The sequence below is a fragment of the Papilio polytes genome, unplaced genomic scaffold (genome assembly GCF_000836215.1).
Source record: "Papilio polytes unplaced genomic scaffold, Ppol_1.0 DF824225.1, whole genome shotgun sequence".
NCBI lineage: Eukaryota > Metazoa > Arthropoda > Insecta > Lepidoptera > Papilionidae > Papilio > Papilio polytes.
The window spans coordinates 1,011,212-1,031,692 of NW_013524979.1; the positions used below are offsets into that span (position 1 = coordinate 1,011,212).

Genomic DNA, 20,481 nt, shown 5'->3' on the forward strand with positions numbered 1-20,481 from the left:
TATGTATGAATGGGTGAATGTAATATTATAAATAAATGAATGTAGTGTAATAAATAGATAGATAAATAAATAAATAGATAAGTACACTACAGAAGCATAGATTTAAGAATAACATTTCTAATTTATTTTATCTGTAGACAATTTTAATACGAAAACAACATTATGCTCTTGAGTACATCCACGCGTAATTTACAATAATAAAAATGTAGTAAGTAATCGTAGCATTGTGGTATTCTACAAAATTTTCTTTGCCGAATTTCACTAAAGTCCGTTTATCTGTTTTAGAGATACGTTATTCACATCTCTTTATCTAAAGTTTCGAATTCATAACATTAATACGTTTTGATATCTGTCATATCTATACTTAGTGCCTGTCCCACCACTGGCTGATAGAGGCTCAGATAGCTTAAAAATAACGTCACTCTCAGATAAGGAACAAAATCCGATATTTCCATCACATGTTTTACACGCTGGATTGGTATCGGACAAATGGGTTGGAAAGCCCTTTAGTATTATAAAGAGGAAAGGATTTTATTTTGTATTTTTGTATGTGTTTAAATAACTCAATAACTGAATGGCCGATTTCGAAAATTCTTTTACCATTAAAAGCTACATTATCACTGAGTACTATGTGCAATATTTTTTATAATTCATTAATTTCACGCGGACTAAGTCGCGAGCAGCTAGTTGGATATAAATTTGCATTTCTTAAACACCTATTAACATGAATTAAAAAAGAAAGAAAAACAAATGCACAATATTTTCCTTTATTTACATGTAAACACAAATTAAATATATACGGGAAAGCACTGCACTTTTAGGTATACAAGCTTAATAACGGTGTTAACTTTCAGTCGTCGCAGGGATTTAGCATAATCTAACCCGGAGTCAAAGGAGTTTAAATTCTCGCAAGCCTGCTAAGTTTTTACAGTGAACACTTTCATTTTAAAACTTTAAGAGGCTTTATGAGGATGTTAGGTCAAGTGGCTACGTGTGAGGCTTCCTTCGTTAAGCCAGTTACATTAATAACGAGTAAAGTAAAATCTTAAGCTTAAAAACTTAAATGTATCACAGAATTTAGATAAAGTTTCACTAATAAGAAAAAAATGGATAAAAACAAAATACAACAGATTATTTTGTGATAAGGAATTATCAGAAATGGCATAGGTTATGATGAATACTGTTCTATCATCTCCCCTGCCTTATCCTACTCCCGTGGGGTCGGCGCACCGGGTTTTAGTCCTCCAAATAACTCTATCATCCGGCACCTCAGTGATCACTCTCTTCTTGATCATGTCACCTTTCACGCAATCCATCCTTTATTAAGATTACTATTTATTGAGACAAAATTATGTACACAATTCACAATTCATGTAACAAGAAGGATGTTAGTTATAAATGTGGAGGTACTTCGGTAGAGGTAGACATAGAAAGAGATGGATGGATTGCGTGAAAGGTGACATGATCAAGAAGGGAGTGATGACTGAGATGACGGATGATAGAGTGCTTTGGTGGACGAAAACCCGGTGCGCCGACCCTACGGGAGTAGGATAAGGCAGGGGAGATGATGATGAATTCTGATATCTGATCTAACAATATGTATAGAGATTGTCTGCTTACAATATCGATATTTACTATTTCAGTTTGCCTATCCGATAATAATCTGTCTATGCATGTGTTTGCAGAAATGTAGTTTTACTTATACAATGTTAGTTCCATTCGTTATACAGCCTCAACATCTCGTCTGATTTAACTATTCGATTCGCATTGTTATGCAATATAATGAGTCCCTTTAGACAAAGTAACATTTGATTATAGCAATCGCTGATCGAATAGTCAAAAATGTATGGAAATGATAGACATTCGATAAATCACGTGCTTGTCACGTATTCATACGTTTTGACACATTTTGTCGATTCTACTAACGATATAGCTCATCAAAAGTTTTAGTCTAAGGAGGCTGGCTGTTTTTTAAATTATATGTATCTACCTGATCCCGTGCGGCTTTATCCGCATGAAATTATGAAAATTTTATTTTATTGTTTGCATTTGTCAAAAATATTAATTGCAAATGTCAAAATGACATGACATAACAAACGTTGGCAATCTTGCTTCCTCGATGTTGGTAGCAACTTATGGTTTCTTTCCCACATTAGGGTTTTTATCCAAAATATTTACCCCTAAATTTAATGGCGTGAAAATATATAGCCTAAAGCTTGACGTAAGTGTAGAGCTTTTTATTAAAAAAAGAATTATTCAAAAATATACTGTAATTGCCGACATTTTAGGCAACAAAGAAGTGTGTGTATACGCTTTATTATAATAGTATAGATTGTTGGTTTAAAAGTTTTGGCAATCGCTGTAACAGTGAGCAACTAACGTCTTTATATGAGCCAAAGTCTGCAGACTAATTGAGCCTAAATCTATTTAACAGAGATAAACACATTACGTAATAAATGTTTGTTCCAATGAAGCAAACATTGGCAACGTTCTAATTTGAGCTGAGCATTATAGACTTTACTGTTTTAGTCGATGCATTAATATCGGTAAACATTGTAAAAACAACAAAATTGAGACGTTTATCAGTATTTAAATGACTTGCTTTCGCCCGCGATTCCGTCCGCGTGGAATGAAAAACATTAAAAAAAACAAAAGTGTGTAGCCAGTGTAGTGTGTGTCCTTCCAGACTATTCTCTACGTCTATGCCAAGTTTCATCGAGATCAGTTCAGCCGCTTAGGCTACAAACTCTGAGAAACATCTATCCATCTAAACTTTTGCATTTATAGAGGAAGAAGAAGAAAGAAGTATAATTGAACAAAACTAGTTAGAGTGTTTCTTTTTCTTTACTGTCTACGTTGGATTTTTTTATGCATATCCTATTGCATCGATATTAATGCCAGTAAATTATACGCTTTGTAACATCCTGTACACTTCCTGGATTTATATTTTCACTTATTATGATCAAATAATTGTAATTTAAGACTAATTCTTAGATTTTCTTACCACGATTGAATTGTTTTAGGTCCCGATGATCGTTATCGTGGTAAGAAACCCGTATCTTATGAACATTATATTTGTAAAAACCACGACAGTTTCAAGTTATAATTCTTAGTAATTAAAATCCCGTTATTTCAAAAATTTGAAACCGTAAATCCTGAACAGTTGAGTCTAAAGGTAGACTTGACGGTTTTCCACTGTCTAATCACATACGATTACGAATAAAAGCAATACAATGGGGAATTTTCCAGACAAATATCTGGATATGAACTATGCTAATCAACTCCAATCGAAAGCAACGCACATCTTCAATCCTGTGTCGTAGATCAACATACCTTGGCTCTCATTAAAAAATCCAAGCACCATAATGACAATCACGACGATGCCAATTTTGAGTCGATAACCCAAAAAGTAGGTCGTCGGCATTTCTAGTTTCCACATTACTTGTTCCAGCACCACTTATCCCCGCCTCATCCATTCGTTATACGCTTTAATGTCTATCTTCGACTGCGTATGATGCATTTGGTACATCATCTGAAACAAAGAATTAATCCATAAAAATTTTTATTCCATTAAAAAATGTATTCCATTAAAATACATGTTCATTAAACGTGCTTAACATCATTTTTCGTCGAATTATCTACTTGTGATAGACTAGTTTTCGCTCGCGACTCAGTCCGCGTGGTATTAAATAACTAAAGTAGCCTGTGTGTCTCATTATGCTCATTCATACCAAATTTCATCCAGGTCCGTTTAGAAGTTTGAGTTAAAAACTCTAACAAATATCCATCTATCCATCTAAACTTTCGCATTTATAATGTTATTAAGAAGTAAGATTAAGTGACCTTAACACGTAATTTGATTAAACTATCGTGTTCTGTTTAGTCTCGCTTTGATTCCTATGAGCTTAACATACATACGAGTATATGGAGGAGCACACTACACGATTTTTAGTTGTACAACTAAACAGTTGAATTGGCTGTAAAACAATCGACAATCGCTGTGTTGTGCGATACTTTAGTCAAAGGTAAACCCGCTCTTAGTCTACAGTAGTACATAGTCAGGCCTAAATGGTCAAAATTTTTATAAATAACTAGCTTTTTCCCGCGACTCTGCCCGCGTGGAATTTAAAAATAATAAGTTCCCTTTCTAATGGTGAAAGACTTTTTAAAAACGGCCCATTAGTTTTTAGCTTGTTCATTACAATCAAACAAACAATTTTTTCCTCTTATATTAGTATAGAAAAAGTAAATCAAATCACATCACGTCAACGAATAAATACAGAAGATTCCATACATTGAATAGCGAGGTCGTTGAATATCGTGACATTCTCTAGAGTGAAGCTAAATATGAAAAATGACTAAGATTGAAAATTTTCGTTACACGGCCGTGCCATACATCAATCCCTGTTTTTTATTTGCCCAACCAACCGTGACCGCAACAAAAGGGAATTCCCCTCGGAAGACATTAAAACTTGCACGCCCCGTCCGCTCTGATTCTAAAAGACGCTTTAATGGCCCCGAGTAACTTGGACAACTTTCTTTGTAAGCGGTAAACTCGCTAATTGTAAAGTTTTTTGCGCATAAGCCCCCGAAGAATGAAAATTAAAGAATCTGGAAAATTTAAAATGTGCATCGTAAAATAGTTGCAGTTTCAATTAATTTCTTGACAAAATACTACCCTTCACCCGCGACTCCGTCCGCGTGAAACTAAAATAGAACAAAACAAAGCTTATGTGTTCTCCTAGACTGCTGTACATCTATGATCTATGTCAAATTTTATTGATATCCGTTCGGCCATTTAGGCGGGAAAATCTAACAAACAACAATCCACCCATCCATCTACAAGCGCCAATAGCCTAATGGTTTGGGGTACGGACTACCGATCTTAAGGTCGAGGGTTCGAATCCCGCCATTCGACTATTATCGTAAACCATATCTTAGTGCAAACCTAGAGCTTAGTTGGATTGGTTAAAAGAAATATTAGTAAATTAACAAATACCTGCTAATATTTTTAGCAAAATAACAAAAGAATATCTATCTAAACTTTCGCATTTATAGTAAGATGTTGTAAAGACGCGTTGTTTCAAAAAAGGTTTCTTTAAAACGCGTTGCGAAATATTCTAAGCTAAAATATACCACGTTTCATGTTATCTTTCCACACGTATACTACCAATTTCTAAGTTTTGTATTTTTATCAACGATAAAAGGAAACTTATATATTCCTCAATTAATCTCAGGCAAGATATTCAATCTGTGTTATTATTAAAACTAAGTTCAACACCTTTTTGTTTTTGAATAAAGAGATCCGGATTAGGCTAAGAGCCGCTTTCTTAAATAAATTCTTCCACTTCTCGACAATGAGGTAACCATGGCACACAAATAAAAATGCGTAAAACGGAAAAAACATACAAAACGACCACCCAAGCAAGCTTGTTTATCACTTTTAATTTTTATAAGACAGGGGAAGCCCGTGTTTGACAGGTCCTGTCTCTTAAAAGTCAAAGTTTTATGTAAAGTCTTCACATTTACTTATCGATAACATTTTCCTTTCTCGTAACAAGTAAGCAAGCACGAAGTATATTGAAGTGGACTTTACTTAAGCCTTTCGTTGGGAATTTATTCATGATGAGAAAAAACAAAAGTCGGGTAATTTTTTTACGTCTACTGATGGACAGGGGATAAAAAAATGTTTGTGTAACGTAATGTATCCTTTGATGTGACTCGATTTTGATGTTAGCAATCCCTGGGTATGCATAATTCATATGAGAAATTATGCAATTTCTCCCACAGAGGGAGCTGTTAAGCTGAGTCTGATGTGCCCATCATAAAACATGTTTAAACATTCGTATTTTTTATTGCTAACACTAAAGAATCATTTGCTTTAAACATATTTAAGAGTAATAACAGTCTGACAGTTTTAAATTGTAATGATATTAAAATTGTGAAGTCTTGAATATCGTTTGAGATAATTCGAATGTTCTAGATGATTCGAATTTTTTTGCAGCAAAGGCTTGTTTTTAACAATTCTTTTAACTAATTTTATCTACACTAGCTTTCACCCGCGACTCCTTCCGCGTGGAATTAAAAAGAAGTAACCTTTGTAGTCTTCCAGACTACCCTCAACATCTATGCCAAATTTAATCGAAATCCGTTTACCCGTTTAGACTACAAACTCTAACAAACATCCATCCATCTAATCTTTCGCATCTATAATATTAGTAAGATTTAACCGATCTACGGGTAATGTAGGTTAATAGAGACTTCAGAAACTTATCTCTTTGAAGTTCTCTAGTCTTAAATGTTATCCAAATTAAGCTAGTTAACAAATGCGTTAAAAGAATCAGAAACACGAGGCCTTATTTTCGGTAAAACTCGATCCATCACATACTAGCGCCGTCGTCATCTGACGAGAGAAAAATTAAGCTGAGAAATCGTTTTTTAAACGTGCCCAGACCCCATCAATCAAATGTTTAGTAATTTTTCAATGTCTGCTTAAAATTGAAGTGACTTGTGTTCTTCAGTTTGTGGCGTTATGCAAATTGCTATTGTTTATTATGTTAACCGTCTTCGGCATTATATTTTTTATAGTAAAATTACTATCTTGATAATATTACCTTTTACAGTTTGAAAATAACATTATACTACTATCGGTTATTGCGACTTCGATCGCGTGAAATTAAAAAATAATAAAAAATATAGCCATGTTACTCTGCACAAACACAGATTTTCTTTATAAACCACGTAAATATACATTAGGTTCACGTAAAATGATATTTTATACGACACTAGCTTTTGCCCGCGACTCCGTCCGCGTGAAATTTTAAAATAATGAAAAAATTTAGCCTATGTTACACACAGATAAATTACCTTTCTAACGGTGAAAGAATTTTTAAAATCGGCCCAGTAGTTTTTGAGCCTATTCATTACAAAAAAAAAAAAATATCAATTGTTCAAAATAGGAAGATGATTTATAAAGATTGTCAAATATCAAAACGTATTAATTCTGTACCTTTTTAAATGGATAAATTACATCATTAGAACACGAAACAAACGGAGTAACATTTTAATATAAATGTAAATAAAATATAAATGATTCGAATTCGACAAAAGTAATTTAGGAATTTGCTTCAATTTATTAGACGGGACAAATGAAACACCAGTCCCCGTCATTTACTTTGCTGATTAACCCATTACGTTTATAATTCAACTCCCTCGGAAAGGGCAGTTATTAAACAAAATTTATACAGAACGAGTACTTACTTTAACATTGTAAATTGGTAGAAAGTATTTTTTTTATAATAGTAAAGAAGTATAGATAAGTAATGCATTGGAACAATAAATTTGCAACAATGTTTATTTGATAGCGATCTTGAAAGCGAATTCGAGTTGCATTCGGACATTGTTTCTGTAACTAGTTCGATAGTGATATTGTATTACATTTATATTTAAAAATATTCGTTGTTTTTAACAGTGCAATTCCACTGCTATTTTAATTGTTTATAACTAACAGACGAGGTACAGTAATATTTATACGTAAGGGTTTTTACTTTGGCTATGAAATCAAACGTATGACAACGTTTATGTACTGAATCTACTTTGTCTGACACCGGTATATCTTTTTAAAAGATAAAAATTTCCTCTCCTCCTAATTTTAACATTAAAAATAATGGAGGTCTAAGGATTTCATGTAATTATTTCGTAACCTTTTAGTGTATTGCTTTTTTTTAGAACATTTTGTTCTTATGTTTTTACTGCATATTTTTGAGTAACTTCTTCTTTAATAAAAATGGCCTATACTTACGACACGCTTAGTAAATAAATTTGAAAAAAACCATCACGTGGGAAAGAGACCATAAACTACAAGCTGCCAACATCAAGGGAGCTAAATTGCCATCGTACGGCAATTGGTATCCTTCAAAGGCCTTCGTTGTTATCTGTTCATTTGAATGTTGACATTTGCAATTGACAATTAGATAAATTTAAAAAATAAAATAAAGCCTTTATAATTTCATGCGGATGAAGCCGCACGGGAATAGCTCGTGTTTCATGATTTTAAAACGAAACAAATATAAAATGTAGAAGCGCAGCTTCCGTAGCGCAGAATATACTAAAACTTTAAAAGCTGATTTGCTAAGTGCTTTTCGATAAGCTCTCAGTTTACGATAGTTAAGTTAGTAAATTGTTAAATGCATAAATGTTTTAATTACGTTTCGTTCTATTTTTATAGAAAATATAAATAAAATTATTGACTTCGTTATTTTTTAAATCTGGCTCGTGCGATAGACAACTTTGTATTATTCCATCAAACAGAGACTTTGAAAATGTAATAAATAATTTATACTATCGGTTTAAAATTAACAACGAGTTTAAATTCACGTCCTATTACAATAAGTGATTCATGAATTATTGTAGAAGTCATAATAAAATAGTGTATTTAAAATTTAAATCATAGTAGAAGTTAACGGTTTTTAAAAAAAAAAACTATAGCGAAAACGACCTACAAAGGATATTGGAATAAGAATATTGCAAGCACCGTCTTGATTGCTTGAGTTTTCTTATTTCGAATAATGACGCTATTCGTATTGTATCTGAACCAGAAACTTATCTTTGTTGATTTGAATAATTCACGATCAAAGATGCACGCTATTTTAAATTCAACATTAAAACAAGAAAAAAAGGTTACTAAAAAACTTTATACACAGAATTACGAACGTATCCTATACTTGTTTTGATTTTTCACATCAGAAATAAACGTAAGAAAAAAATATAGTCATCTTACTTATTCAATTACATATCTATATGCTAATATAATAAAGGGGAAAGAGTTTTATTTTTGTATGTATTAAAATAGCTCAAAAATTAGTGGACCGATTTTGAAAATTCTTTCACTTTTAGAAAGCTACGTTATCAGTGAGTAACATAGACTATATTTTTTAATCTCACCCAGGCTAAGTCGCAAGCTACAGCTAGTATAGATTAATCATGATCTTCCATTCCTTAACATACTCCTGTAGGCTCAGAGCGCTCCGTTTTATTCCTCCAAATGTAACTGTCATCCTTCATCTCAGTCATTTTTTCCTAACTCTACCGTGTCTCTACCCCTCCAATTATAGTACAATATAGTAAATATTTATGTGTAAATTAATATATTGTAGATATAATAATCATGCCGTCGAATAGCTAACATTTCAAGGAAAGTTACGCATCAGTCAATACATACGCACTCACTCGTTTGTAACAAATATCCGTTTAGACAACTGGTTCATACGCTACGCGTAATGAACCGATTTTGTATCTACTACTACCATACTATAGATTAATAAACATATTTTAATAAGCACTAGCTACTGCTCTCGATTCTGTCCGCGTGAAATTAAAAAAACATAAAATATAGCCTAATTTACATACAGATAAATTACCTTTCGAATGATGAAAGAATTTTAACGGCCCAGTGGTTTATACGTGAACCAAACACACACAAAATACAAATATTTCCTCTTTATAATATTATTATAGATTAAACACTTCAGATTTAATTTTAAAAAGCCCGATTTTAAGCATATTCAGGTAAACAAACAGAAAAGTAGTCAAAATGGAGAATACAGCGAAAGGAACAATTGTAAAACTCACATACAAACAAACAAGAAATACTTTACTTTTATTAGGACACCAAAATATATGAGTAACAAGAACCTCCTAAAACATTTAATTTTTGCACAATATTTAAAAAAAAAAGAAAATTAATCATAGATCTATACTAATATAATAAAGTGTAAACACACACTTCTTTGTTGCCTAAGATGTCAGCAATTACAGCATATTTTTGAATAATTATTTTTTTAATAAAAAGCCCTACAGTTACGTCACGCTTTATGCTATATATTTTCACGCTATTAAACTTAGGGGTAAATAAATTGGATAAAAACCCCAATTTGGGAAAGAGACCATATGTTGCTGCCAACATCAAGGAAGCCATTGTCATTTATGCATTGGAATTTTGACATTTGACAAATGTAAATAATAAAATTAAAAAATGTTTAATTTCATGCTCATGAAGCCTCACGGGAATAGCTAGTTTCTTTATAAATTACGATTGCAATATTAACATATTCTGCAGGTCATTGACCGATCTAGTTGGCTCGCTTCCATTTTAGTTATACTCAAAAATAAGGATGACATAGCATATCATGGAGACGGCTTAATGCTTTCTTATATTATCTCTTAAGAGTTTCTTAGCTGTCCCTTTACTTTGAACACTCGTCTAATTTATTATCTTGATAACATTTATCTTTATTAGTATTAAGTAGCTATTAAGCGTTTGGCAGTATCAAGTAAAAATGTCGAGTTTTATAATGATTGCTGTTAATTGGTTTTACTTTTAGAATCAAAACAATCTGGAAATAAACTACGAAATAATTGATAGAAGAATAATTTAGGATTCTTTTGTTGTTAAGTTTAAAAGACTAGCTGTTGCTCGCGACTTCGCCCGCATGGAATAAATAAATTATAAAAACTATAGCCTATGTTACTCACAGATAAATTACCTATCTAATGGTGAAAGAGTTTTTGAAATCGGTCTAGTAGTGTTTACGTGAATGAATACATACAGAGTCCAAATACAAAATCTTTCTCCTGATAATATAAAAGGATTTTTAAATTTTTCTTCATTTTTTTATTAGTTACTATAAAATGTTTGTTTCAACCAAAATATGTCGACACTGCCAATTAAGTCTAAGCCATAATAATAGTCATCTTGAAAATTGCTTTGGAAACTTTATAAAATATCTAACCTTGTTGGCAACGACGTGGGTAATCCCCCGAGTATAGTAAAAGTTGTCTAAGAGAAAATAAGGCTGGGAACAGAAGGTAATCTTTTCACCTCAAACAGCCACAAACTCAACAGAATTTTGATAAACGATATTTTGAAAAGTAACCAACTTTTGCTTGCAACTATACATGGAAGTATTAAATAAAAATATTGCTTATGTTCTTACAGATTATATTCTACATTGATGCTAAATTTCAGCTTTATCTATTGAACGAACGAACGAAGAAGTTTGAGTCGTCGTTCCTTGAGCATACTGCTAAGGTTTGGAATAAGTTGCCAGCGTCGGTTTTCCCGTCCGAATATGACGCGAAAGAGTATTTATTAGGGTAGTCCGTACCATTTTTCGACCACATCTACATGCTCAGTCGGTGGGATCATGGTCAGCGCTAGCTTAAAGACTTTAAAAAAACCATTGATTCGTTCTGGAGACAGCTTTTAAAAACATCCATCCAAGCTTTCGCATTTATTATCACTAGATACGCTCAATACTGACAGTTAATTGGACAGTCGAATTGTAGTTAAAACTGTGCGTGTAGACAACATTTTAACTAATAGTTAAACTGTAAATTTATGCCGGGTTTCTGAAGTTTTAATTTATTTGATCAGCATCTTGTAACTCAATAATGTTAGGTTCAACGGAGTAAAAGTCAAGTTTCGTAGTTGGGAAACGCATTTGATGAAGCCAATTTAAATGTTGCCAATTTAACCAATGGTTAAATGTATCTAAGAAACCGGTCATAAATTAATTCAGTTAAATGTATTAGTTAGTAATTATTTGTTGAAATTGTTGCTCTTATATACCTTTTATTACTTTAAATTAATTCAATAATTACTTGTAACTATTCGCCCCCGAGTCCCGCATTGAATTAAAAAAAGTAACTATGTATTCTTGCAGACTATTCTGTACGTCTATGCCAAATTTCCTTGATATCCGTTCAGCAGTTCAGGCTACAAACTCTAACAAACATCCATCCATTTGAACTTTCGCCTTTTTATTGGTAGACTAGGTGTTCCCGTGCGGCTTCGCATGATGTTATAAAAACTTTACTTTATTGTTTATATTTGTCGAACTTTCAATTGCAAATACCATTACCATTGTAATCTTGCTTCCGTAATGTTGGCAGCTTGGAGTTTATGGTCCCTTTCCCACATGAAGTATTTTTTTCTAATTTATTTACCCCAAAGTTTAATAGCGTAAAAATACATAGCCTAAAGCGTGACGTAAGAGTAGGGCTTTTTATTAAAAATTGAATTATTTAAACATATGCTGTAATTGCTGAATTCTTAGGCAACATAGAAGTGTGTGTTTACGCTTTATTATAATAGTATAGAAGTTTAGATAAGATCCACAGAAGAGAACCACTATGTTTAGCTTATTATTATAACGTAAACAAGCGTAAATCAGTAACAATCAAGACGAATCACAACTGATGTAAATAATTATTCAGGTAGCAATTACGGTAAAAGTGGTTTTGTTAAATACTTTCGTCGGAGAATTCCTCAATGCCGTGTTTAAGTGCCAGCAATAATTCACCTTTGTAATCATTAACTACACCCGAATGCGGATAGATAAAATCCAAGCAAAACAAACATTGAATTAATGATGTTAGTTAAATAGATGTTGATAGTGATGAAAGTAATAAATCTGGTTGTACAATCAGCTTCATAAACATGTGTAATATACACTTTACATATTTTTATAGTATTTTAGTTTTAAAAATATGTTAACAATTATCCGTCAAAATATTTATTCGTGAATATAATACAGATAGACAAGCATATGCATGTTTTTGTAACAAAAAGCGTGCACAAGTTTCTATTGATTTGTAATTGTAAACATTTTTATGGAGTTGACTGTACATAATGACATTTTATATAGGAACTTGCTCGCAAATGATTGTTCTAATGTTTGTCTTTGATTTATTGAGATAAGTTCTAGTAAGGCTTTCAGTAAAAATAACAAAAAAATCTTATCAAGTGGGGAATTATAATCGATTAGTCTATCTGGTTCAAAATACATTATTCTTAATGATATAGTAAAGTGTGTTTATTATAATAAGTCTAAAATATTTGAAGGCACGAATATGTTTTATGGTGAAAGGGTTCTCACAAAAGAGAATTGACACAGAGTACTCTAGGGAATGGCACCATTACCGTACGTCAATATTGATAGTCATTGTTATCAGTTGCTGTACTCGCTATAACGGGATAAGTGTTTGCTCTGGATTTCACAGGTCAAGTGACTTATATTATAATTCCTAATTCAGATAAGTTTGGTTTAACTGCTGATTTCTATTGTCGAGACACTTAGATAAAAACAACTGCCCCCTAGAGATGCGAAAATTTAAAAATAAATAATTAAATCCAAAATACTAATAATGTCCCAAATAGATAAAAAATAACTTTATAATAATCGGCTGGCTGATAATCCTCTCTAGATCTTAAGTGGGTGTCGACAAAAACATAGTAAAACTAACATACATGCGCAAGAGCATTGGTGGCATAGAGATTCAAGCACTTGACTTGTAATCTAAAGGCTCTGGGTTCGAAACCTGCTGTACCAATGTGATTTTCGAATTTCATACATTATTTACCCGACGTTCTTACGATGAAGGAATACATTGTGATGCCTGCACAATTCGGCGAAGTAATTCAAAGAATTTGTGAAGTCAACCTATCCGCAGTGGGCCAGCGTGTTTCACTATGGCCTAGTCACCCCTAACTTAAGAAAGGATTCAAGCCCCTCAATGGGGACATATACTGAGCTGGTGATGATGAGAATGTTACAATTATCACTGAGTAACCAGGCTATATGATCCACGGGAAGGGTATGGATATAGCAGAATAGATATGAGACGTAAATCTTTGTCACCCTGAAGCTAGGGCGGATCGCTTACCACATCGCTATTTACACTGCAGATGTATAGTAAGCTGATGATGATTACATGCGGAACTTCAATTATTTGCATCAGCACAAACAGTAAAACATTGCGTAAACAATGACTACATTAAAGTTGTAACAAACCTCCATCCGTCAGAGAAAAGTATTGATAAATGAAAACGGAATGGATGTGTACAACAAAAGGAACGCGAAATAATTAATCTTTCCCGCTGTATGTAATCTCATCGATTCTCGCGTTCCACTCTGATTCGCGTATGTACAAAGATGTTTCGTAATCAAGTAAAGTTTTGTTTGTACATTGTATTGCATCGCTATATTTCTGAATAACCAGACGATTGATCATGACTGACATGTTCAATAGACCTGGTCGCTAGAATACATTGTGTCCGTAGACTTTAACAGTGGTAGTGCCCGCGTTAACATCGCACGAATGAGCCGGCTCTTCCAATGCAACCACGAACACACAGAATGGCGAAGCAATTCCGCGTTTCTTCTGGTGAGTGTGGTACCTGATGCCCAATTTTAGTTTGTTTTTCTTTTCGCCCTTTTCTTAAAAGGAAAGAAAGAAAAGGAAAAGTGGATTTGGCGACAGAGGAGGTGCGCAGTAAGGAAAAATATCCTCTTTATGTGCGTCTTGTCTTTCGTCGATTCAGGGTAGGCAACGCATCTGCAAATGCGGATGTCTATGGGCAACCACTTCGCCATTTCAGTGGCTTCAGGTGGCCGCTTGCTCGTTTGATATCATATGATATTTAAAAAAGACCTGGATTATTCCAGGGAAGTCTTGGATAATTCTTTTTTATAGATGTTTAGACGTCTTAAGAAAGGAGTTGTGTCTAAATATACCCAGTTTTGACTCACTCATTGATGTTTTGTTTCATAATTTAGAGTAACGTTTTTTCTATAAACAAACGACATTTAAAATATAATATAATAAAACAACTGCAGTAAATTGAAAACAATTATGCTTTTTAATAGAACTTCTTTTTGCCGTAGCATTAAAAGAAGATAAAGTTATCCAAGTTTGAAAACAGTAATGAGACTTTTAGTTAAGTTACACAAGTTTGTGTTCAAGTTACAATGTACAGAATTAGGGAGTGCTTGGGTTTTGAGATATGGCGGGACAAAGACTTAGTGAGGATTAATATTAAACAGGGGCTAGATAACAGGGGGTTGTAAACAGAATTTACAAAGTGTTGCATAGCTTTCTCATCCCTATTATGATTTATGTATATAACTTTTAATTGGAATTGTATGGGATAATGCCTTTGATTGTGTTCTATCTTATTGTTGAAAGTTAGATACAATATGTACATCAATATCATAAATTACACGAATTGAAAAATAAAAAGAAAAAATCTCTGACTAGATGTGTAGTCAAAAGTAATACTCTCAATGGAAACATATCTTAAAACTAGAGGTATATGTTCACGTGGATATATTTGTTGGTAAAGAAAATTAATTAGGTATTTCATTATTTAGTAAATTGAAAAAAAAGTGCTTTTATCCCACGTACTAACTGGAATAAGGGCCTGTCCCACCAAATTGAAAACTGTCTAATAACTATCCAAAGTGTAGCAAAATGTGATGGAAATATCCGATTCTGTTACCTTATCTGACAGTGACGTCATTTTTAAGCTATCTGAACCTCTATCAGCCAGTGTTAGGACATGCACTAAATCTTATTAATCGACCAGCACTGGTTGCTTGTACACAAATTGAGCCTTGACAGGGCGTACGAGCAAGAACAGAGAACAAGCGATAGTGAGACAAGATCGCCGTAAGCGTAACTTATGACGTCATCACGTAAAATTATTGTCCGTTAGTTGTTTTTTCCTATAATGGGGACAAGATATTCAAGTTTAGTTGAATAAGAGTTTATTGAAGACCGAGGCAATTTCAAGTTTGAGATAGTAGAAAAGAAATGGCGAATACTGCTTGTTGCCAAGTAGGACAAGTTAGTTTGCAAAATTACGAGATAATTTTATGTTAAGAACGCAAAACATGGACGCTTGTTGTATTTTGATGTAAGAATATGTTTTTAATGATGTTCGTTAGAGTTTGTAGCCTAAACTGCTGAACGGATTTCGAAGAAATTTGGGTATAGATTTAGAGTGTAGGTAGAATACAAAGGCTACTTCAATTGTTTTTTTTTTTAATTCCACGCGCACGGAGTTGCGAGCGAAAACTAGTTTAATTAATTCATGATAATGATCCATTGATCTCTTATTTTTCATTATAGAGTCTTCACATCACCATCCTCCTTATGCTACTCCCGTAGGGTCGGCACAACTAGTTTTTGTCCTTTAAATAACTCTATCATGCGTCATCTCAGTCATCACTCCCTTTTTGATCATGTCATCTTTTACGCAATCCATCCTGAGGTAGATCTCGAAAGTGATTCTTTAGAGGTTTATCTCTACCGGTATTCCCTTCCACATTTATAACTAACGTTCTCCTTGTAACATGCGATTCATCCCTCCTCATAACATGCCCATACCATACTAACCTTTTACTCCTTACCTTCTCTACCACTGGGGCTACTCCCAAACTTTTATTTTTTATTCTAAAGTAGATAAGTATTGTGTATATATTTATTGTTAATTTTAATTAATTACGATAAAATTACCTTACCCTTAGGCTACGAAGTCGCAAATACAAAGCACTTGTAAATGAAACAGGACAAAGTAGGTCACATATGAGATAAATATATTGCAGCCCTTCCCGTAAAGTACGACTTATCTAGTTTTAATTGCCAATTAGATTATATCAATATTCAAAGAAATAACAGTTTATATTAACAGTAGCAATGTTGTTGCTATCCTATTCATTTATATATGTTTGTTACCACGTATACTCAGGAAGAACACTAGACTACCAATTTAATTTTTATACTCCACGCGGACGACGTCACAGACTGTTGAAATACTCCTTGGAATTTCTGTTCTTTTTTAATCAAAAATATTCTGTCAAAAAATGTTTTTTGTCAAGGATGACTTGTTTTTTTTTTATTATTTTTACAAATAAAAATGTTTTAATAAATTGGAGTAACATCGTTTTTTCCTTCTGTATTATAATTATTTCAACACAGACTAACACATAAGAAATTTTAGAACACTAGCTGTTCACGTCCGACTTCATGTACATCGTACTTCATATAAATATTATAAATGCGAAAGTTACGATGGATGGATGGATGTTTGTTAGAGTTTGTAGCGTAAACAGCTGAACAGATCTGGATGTAATTTGGCATAGATGTAGAACGTAGTCTAGAAGGAAACATAGGCTACTTACTTTTGTTTTTTTAATTCTACGCAAACGGAGTCGCGGGCAACAGCTAGTGAATTTATAAGAAACCTGTGTTTTATTTTATTTTATGGTGTACTGACACCCTACATAACAAAGTGTGTGTGAAAAATCTATGGCACTGTCCCACCACTGGTTGATAGCGGCTCAGATCAGAATTACGTCACTGTCTCACTGTCAGATGAGTGAGTGAAATTCCGATTCTTCCATCATAGATTTTACACATTGCATTGTTATCAGACAATTTATAAAAATTTGGTAGGATTGACTGTAATAAAAATTTAAATTGTATATAATATCAAAATCCCTTTTGAATTTGATGAAAGTGGTGCTATTAAAACTAAAGTTGTTACATAACGGAACGAATTTATAGTTTACCGAAGATACCTATTAACGTGGGGTCCGGTATGGGTACGAAATCCCTGTCCCGTAATAATTGCTACAATTTATACCTATTATACTGATGTGACGTTTAGTTTGTGCTTTATTATATTTTAGGCAAAATATGTAAGTTATGTATCCGAATTAACTGTCATTAACATCAAAAGGCGTGTTTAATGCTGGGATGCTGAAGTTTCTATTTGTTTTACCACTAACTTTCGTCCGCGAGTCTATTCTCGTGGAATAAAATAAAAAAAAGTGAAAAGCTGTGTGTTCTCCTACACTTTTTCTACACCTTTACAAAATTTCATCGCAATCCGTTCAGCCGTTTAGGTTACAAACACTAACAAACATCCATCCATCTAAACTTTCGCATATAAATTAACTAGCTATTGCCCGCGACTCCGTCCGCTTGGAATCAAATAAAAATAAAAGTAATTAGCCTATGTGTTCTTTCAGACTATGCTCTACGTCTATGCTAAATTTCATCGAGATCCGTCCATCCGTTTTGGCTACAAATTCTAACAAACATCCATCCATCTAAACTTTACCATTTATAATATTAGTATGATTACCAATTGATTTATTTATGTTAGGTTAAACTAAATTTCAACGGAGTTTCAAGTTACGTAGTTCAGAAACGCATTTCATGAATTTATCGAACTGAATGCACTATCGAATAGTTAAAGTAGTAGGAAACCGGCCTTAAGTCGAAAGGAAGCAAAAGATATCATTTTTATACAATTCCCTATATATTCCCATACATTTATGTTATTTGTTCATTTGAATATTAGCATTTCCAATTGAAAAGTACACAGATAATGTTTACATTCCGTATGTACAAATAGATAGCCAATTATTTGCAGCGAGTATTTGGTATTTGGCAAATTCCGATGGCCGTTTACTCGTTTGTATAATACTGTTCGTCGTTCGTCTACGTGAAACTTAAAAATATACAGACGTCGTAAGTACCTCCTTCTTTTGGGAAGTCGTCACTGATAATGTAGCTTTTTAATGGTGAAAGAATTTTTGAAATCCCAGTAATTTTTGAGTCATTTCAATACATAAAAAATCTTTCCTCTTTATAATATTAGTATACTCGTAAAAATAGATTATAAAAATCAGAGCAATTCAATCAATTTCTATCTCATATTGTTTTTTTAGACGCGTATTTTTAAAAGTTATATATGTAGTTAATGAGTTATGCAACGTTTTTAATTTACCGCAACAGTGGCATGAAAACTTCAGCTATGAAGTAATATATTAGTCTGTGCATACTTAATGAAACATTTATAGTTTTATAAATCTACGGATTTATGAAAACGTGGTTATCTCATATCTAACTAATATTATAAATGTGAAAGTTTAGATGAATGGATAGATGGATGGATGGATGGTTTGTAGCTTAAACAGCTGAACGGATTTCGATGAAATTTGGCGTTGATGTAGAAGGTAATCTGGAAGAACACATAGGCTATTCACTTTTGTCTTTTTTTTTTAATTTTACGCGGAATATTATAAATGAGAGAATTTAGATGGATGTTTATTAGAGTTTATAGCCTTAACCACTGTACAGATCTGTATGAAATTTGGCATAGATGTAGAGTGTAGTTTGGAAAAACACATAGGCTACTTGATTTTGTTTTTCTAATACCCCGCGGACAGAGTCGCCTGCGAATGTTAGTATATAAATATGAAACGTATGTAGTAATGCTTGCTAATTAGAAATACAAAAGTAACAGATATTCATAGCTTAATCTTAAATTAAACGAGAAAAATTTTTGCTTTTCTTCATGATTACTTTTACGCTGAAATAATCTTTGTAGAGAAAAATTTATGACGAAGATTATTTAGAAATTAAATTGAAGGTGATTTAATTTTCTTTTGTTGAATTAATATGATTACTTTTTTTGGTGTTTTTATTTTTTTTACTCATTAAAACCCCGCCGGTGGTTGACCTCACGTGCTATATTTTGATTACTTATGTTCCCAATGGGTCAACAAGACCAAAGGGAAACACCAGCTCCAAATATTAATAAATTGTCTTGTCGCTTTACAATCGTGTAAAAATATTTAGTTCATTAAATAATTAGCTCTTCCCGTGCGGCTTCGTCCGCATAAAATTGTAAAAAAATTATTTTATTATTTACATTTGTTAAATTATCAATAGAAAATGTCAAAATGATATGACATGATGACAATCTTGCTTCCTTGATGTTGGCAGCAACTTATAGTCTCTTTCCCACATTAGCGTTTTTATCCAAAATATTTACCCCCAAGATTAATGGCGTGAAAATATATAGCCTAAAGCGTGACGTAAATGTAGGGCCTTTTATTACAAAAATAATTATTCAAAAATATGCTATAATTGCTGACATCTTAGGCAACAAAAAAGTCTGTGTTTACGATTTATTATAATAGTATAGATAGATAAAAATCCTACTTCCTTCTTTCACATTTAATTTCTGTGACCTTACTTCTTACTTATAATGTAAACACAAAAATTTTGACGGATGTATAGTAGATTGTTAGAGTTTGTTGCCTAAAAGTCGGAACGTATATTGATGAAATTTGGCATAGGAGTCGCTGGCGAAAGCTAGTAAATAAAAATGGCAAGACCACACAATTAATAATCAACCTTAGTGCTTTGTAATAACGATAATTTTCACATAGTAATTTAATCAAGTTAATACACACTCCATTATCTTTTGGTCACAGACGCTCGCCGGAACGAGTAAAGTGGGTCAGGAAATTAACCTACGGTTCAGATGATCCTCAGAGGAAAGGAATAGAGTGAAAAAAATCTAGCATTTAATTAGATAAATAGCTTAACAATAAACAAGTTTTTACGTTACGTTACGTTTAATTTAATTCGATAAGTTCCTTATTTTTTTCAATACAAAAAACAACCCGCCGAAGCTTTGCATGGGTCTGATACAAATGTATTCACGACATTAGAAACATCTAAAATTATAAGTATTTCTCTCTTGTATTATACATAAATCTTAAGTGGATTTGACGGTGGAGGAGAGGTAAAGGAAGGAGAAATGTCAATGTCAATTTA

General features: G+C 32.8%; 1 protein-coding gene across 1 annotated transcript in view; it reads right to left on the reverse strand.

Annotated features, from left to right (window-relative positions):
* The window catches only part of LOC106110539 (lachesin-like), a 44,400-nt gene that overhangs the window by 8,456 nt on the left and 15,463 nt on the right, over positions 1-20,481 (reverse strand). Inside the window, exon 2 of the mRNA XM_013292396.1 lies at positions 3,334-3,532. Within this exon, the coding sequence (XP_013147850.1) occupies positions 3,334-3,439 (106 nt within the window). The 5' untranslated portion in view covers positions 3,440-3,532. The remainder of the gene's footprint in view (positions 1-3,333; positions 3,533-20,481) is intronic.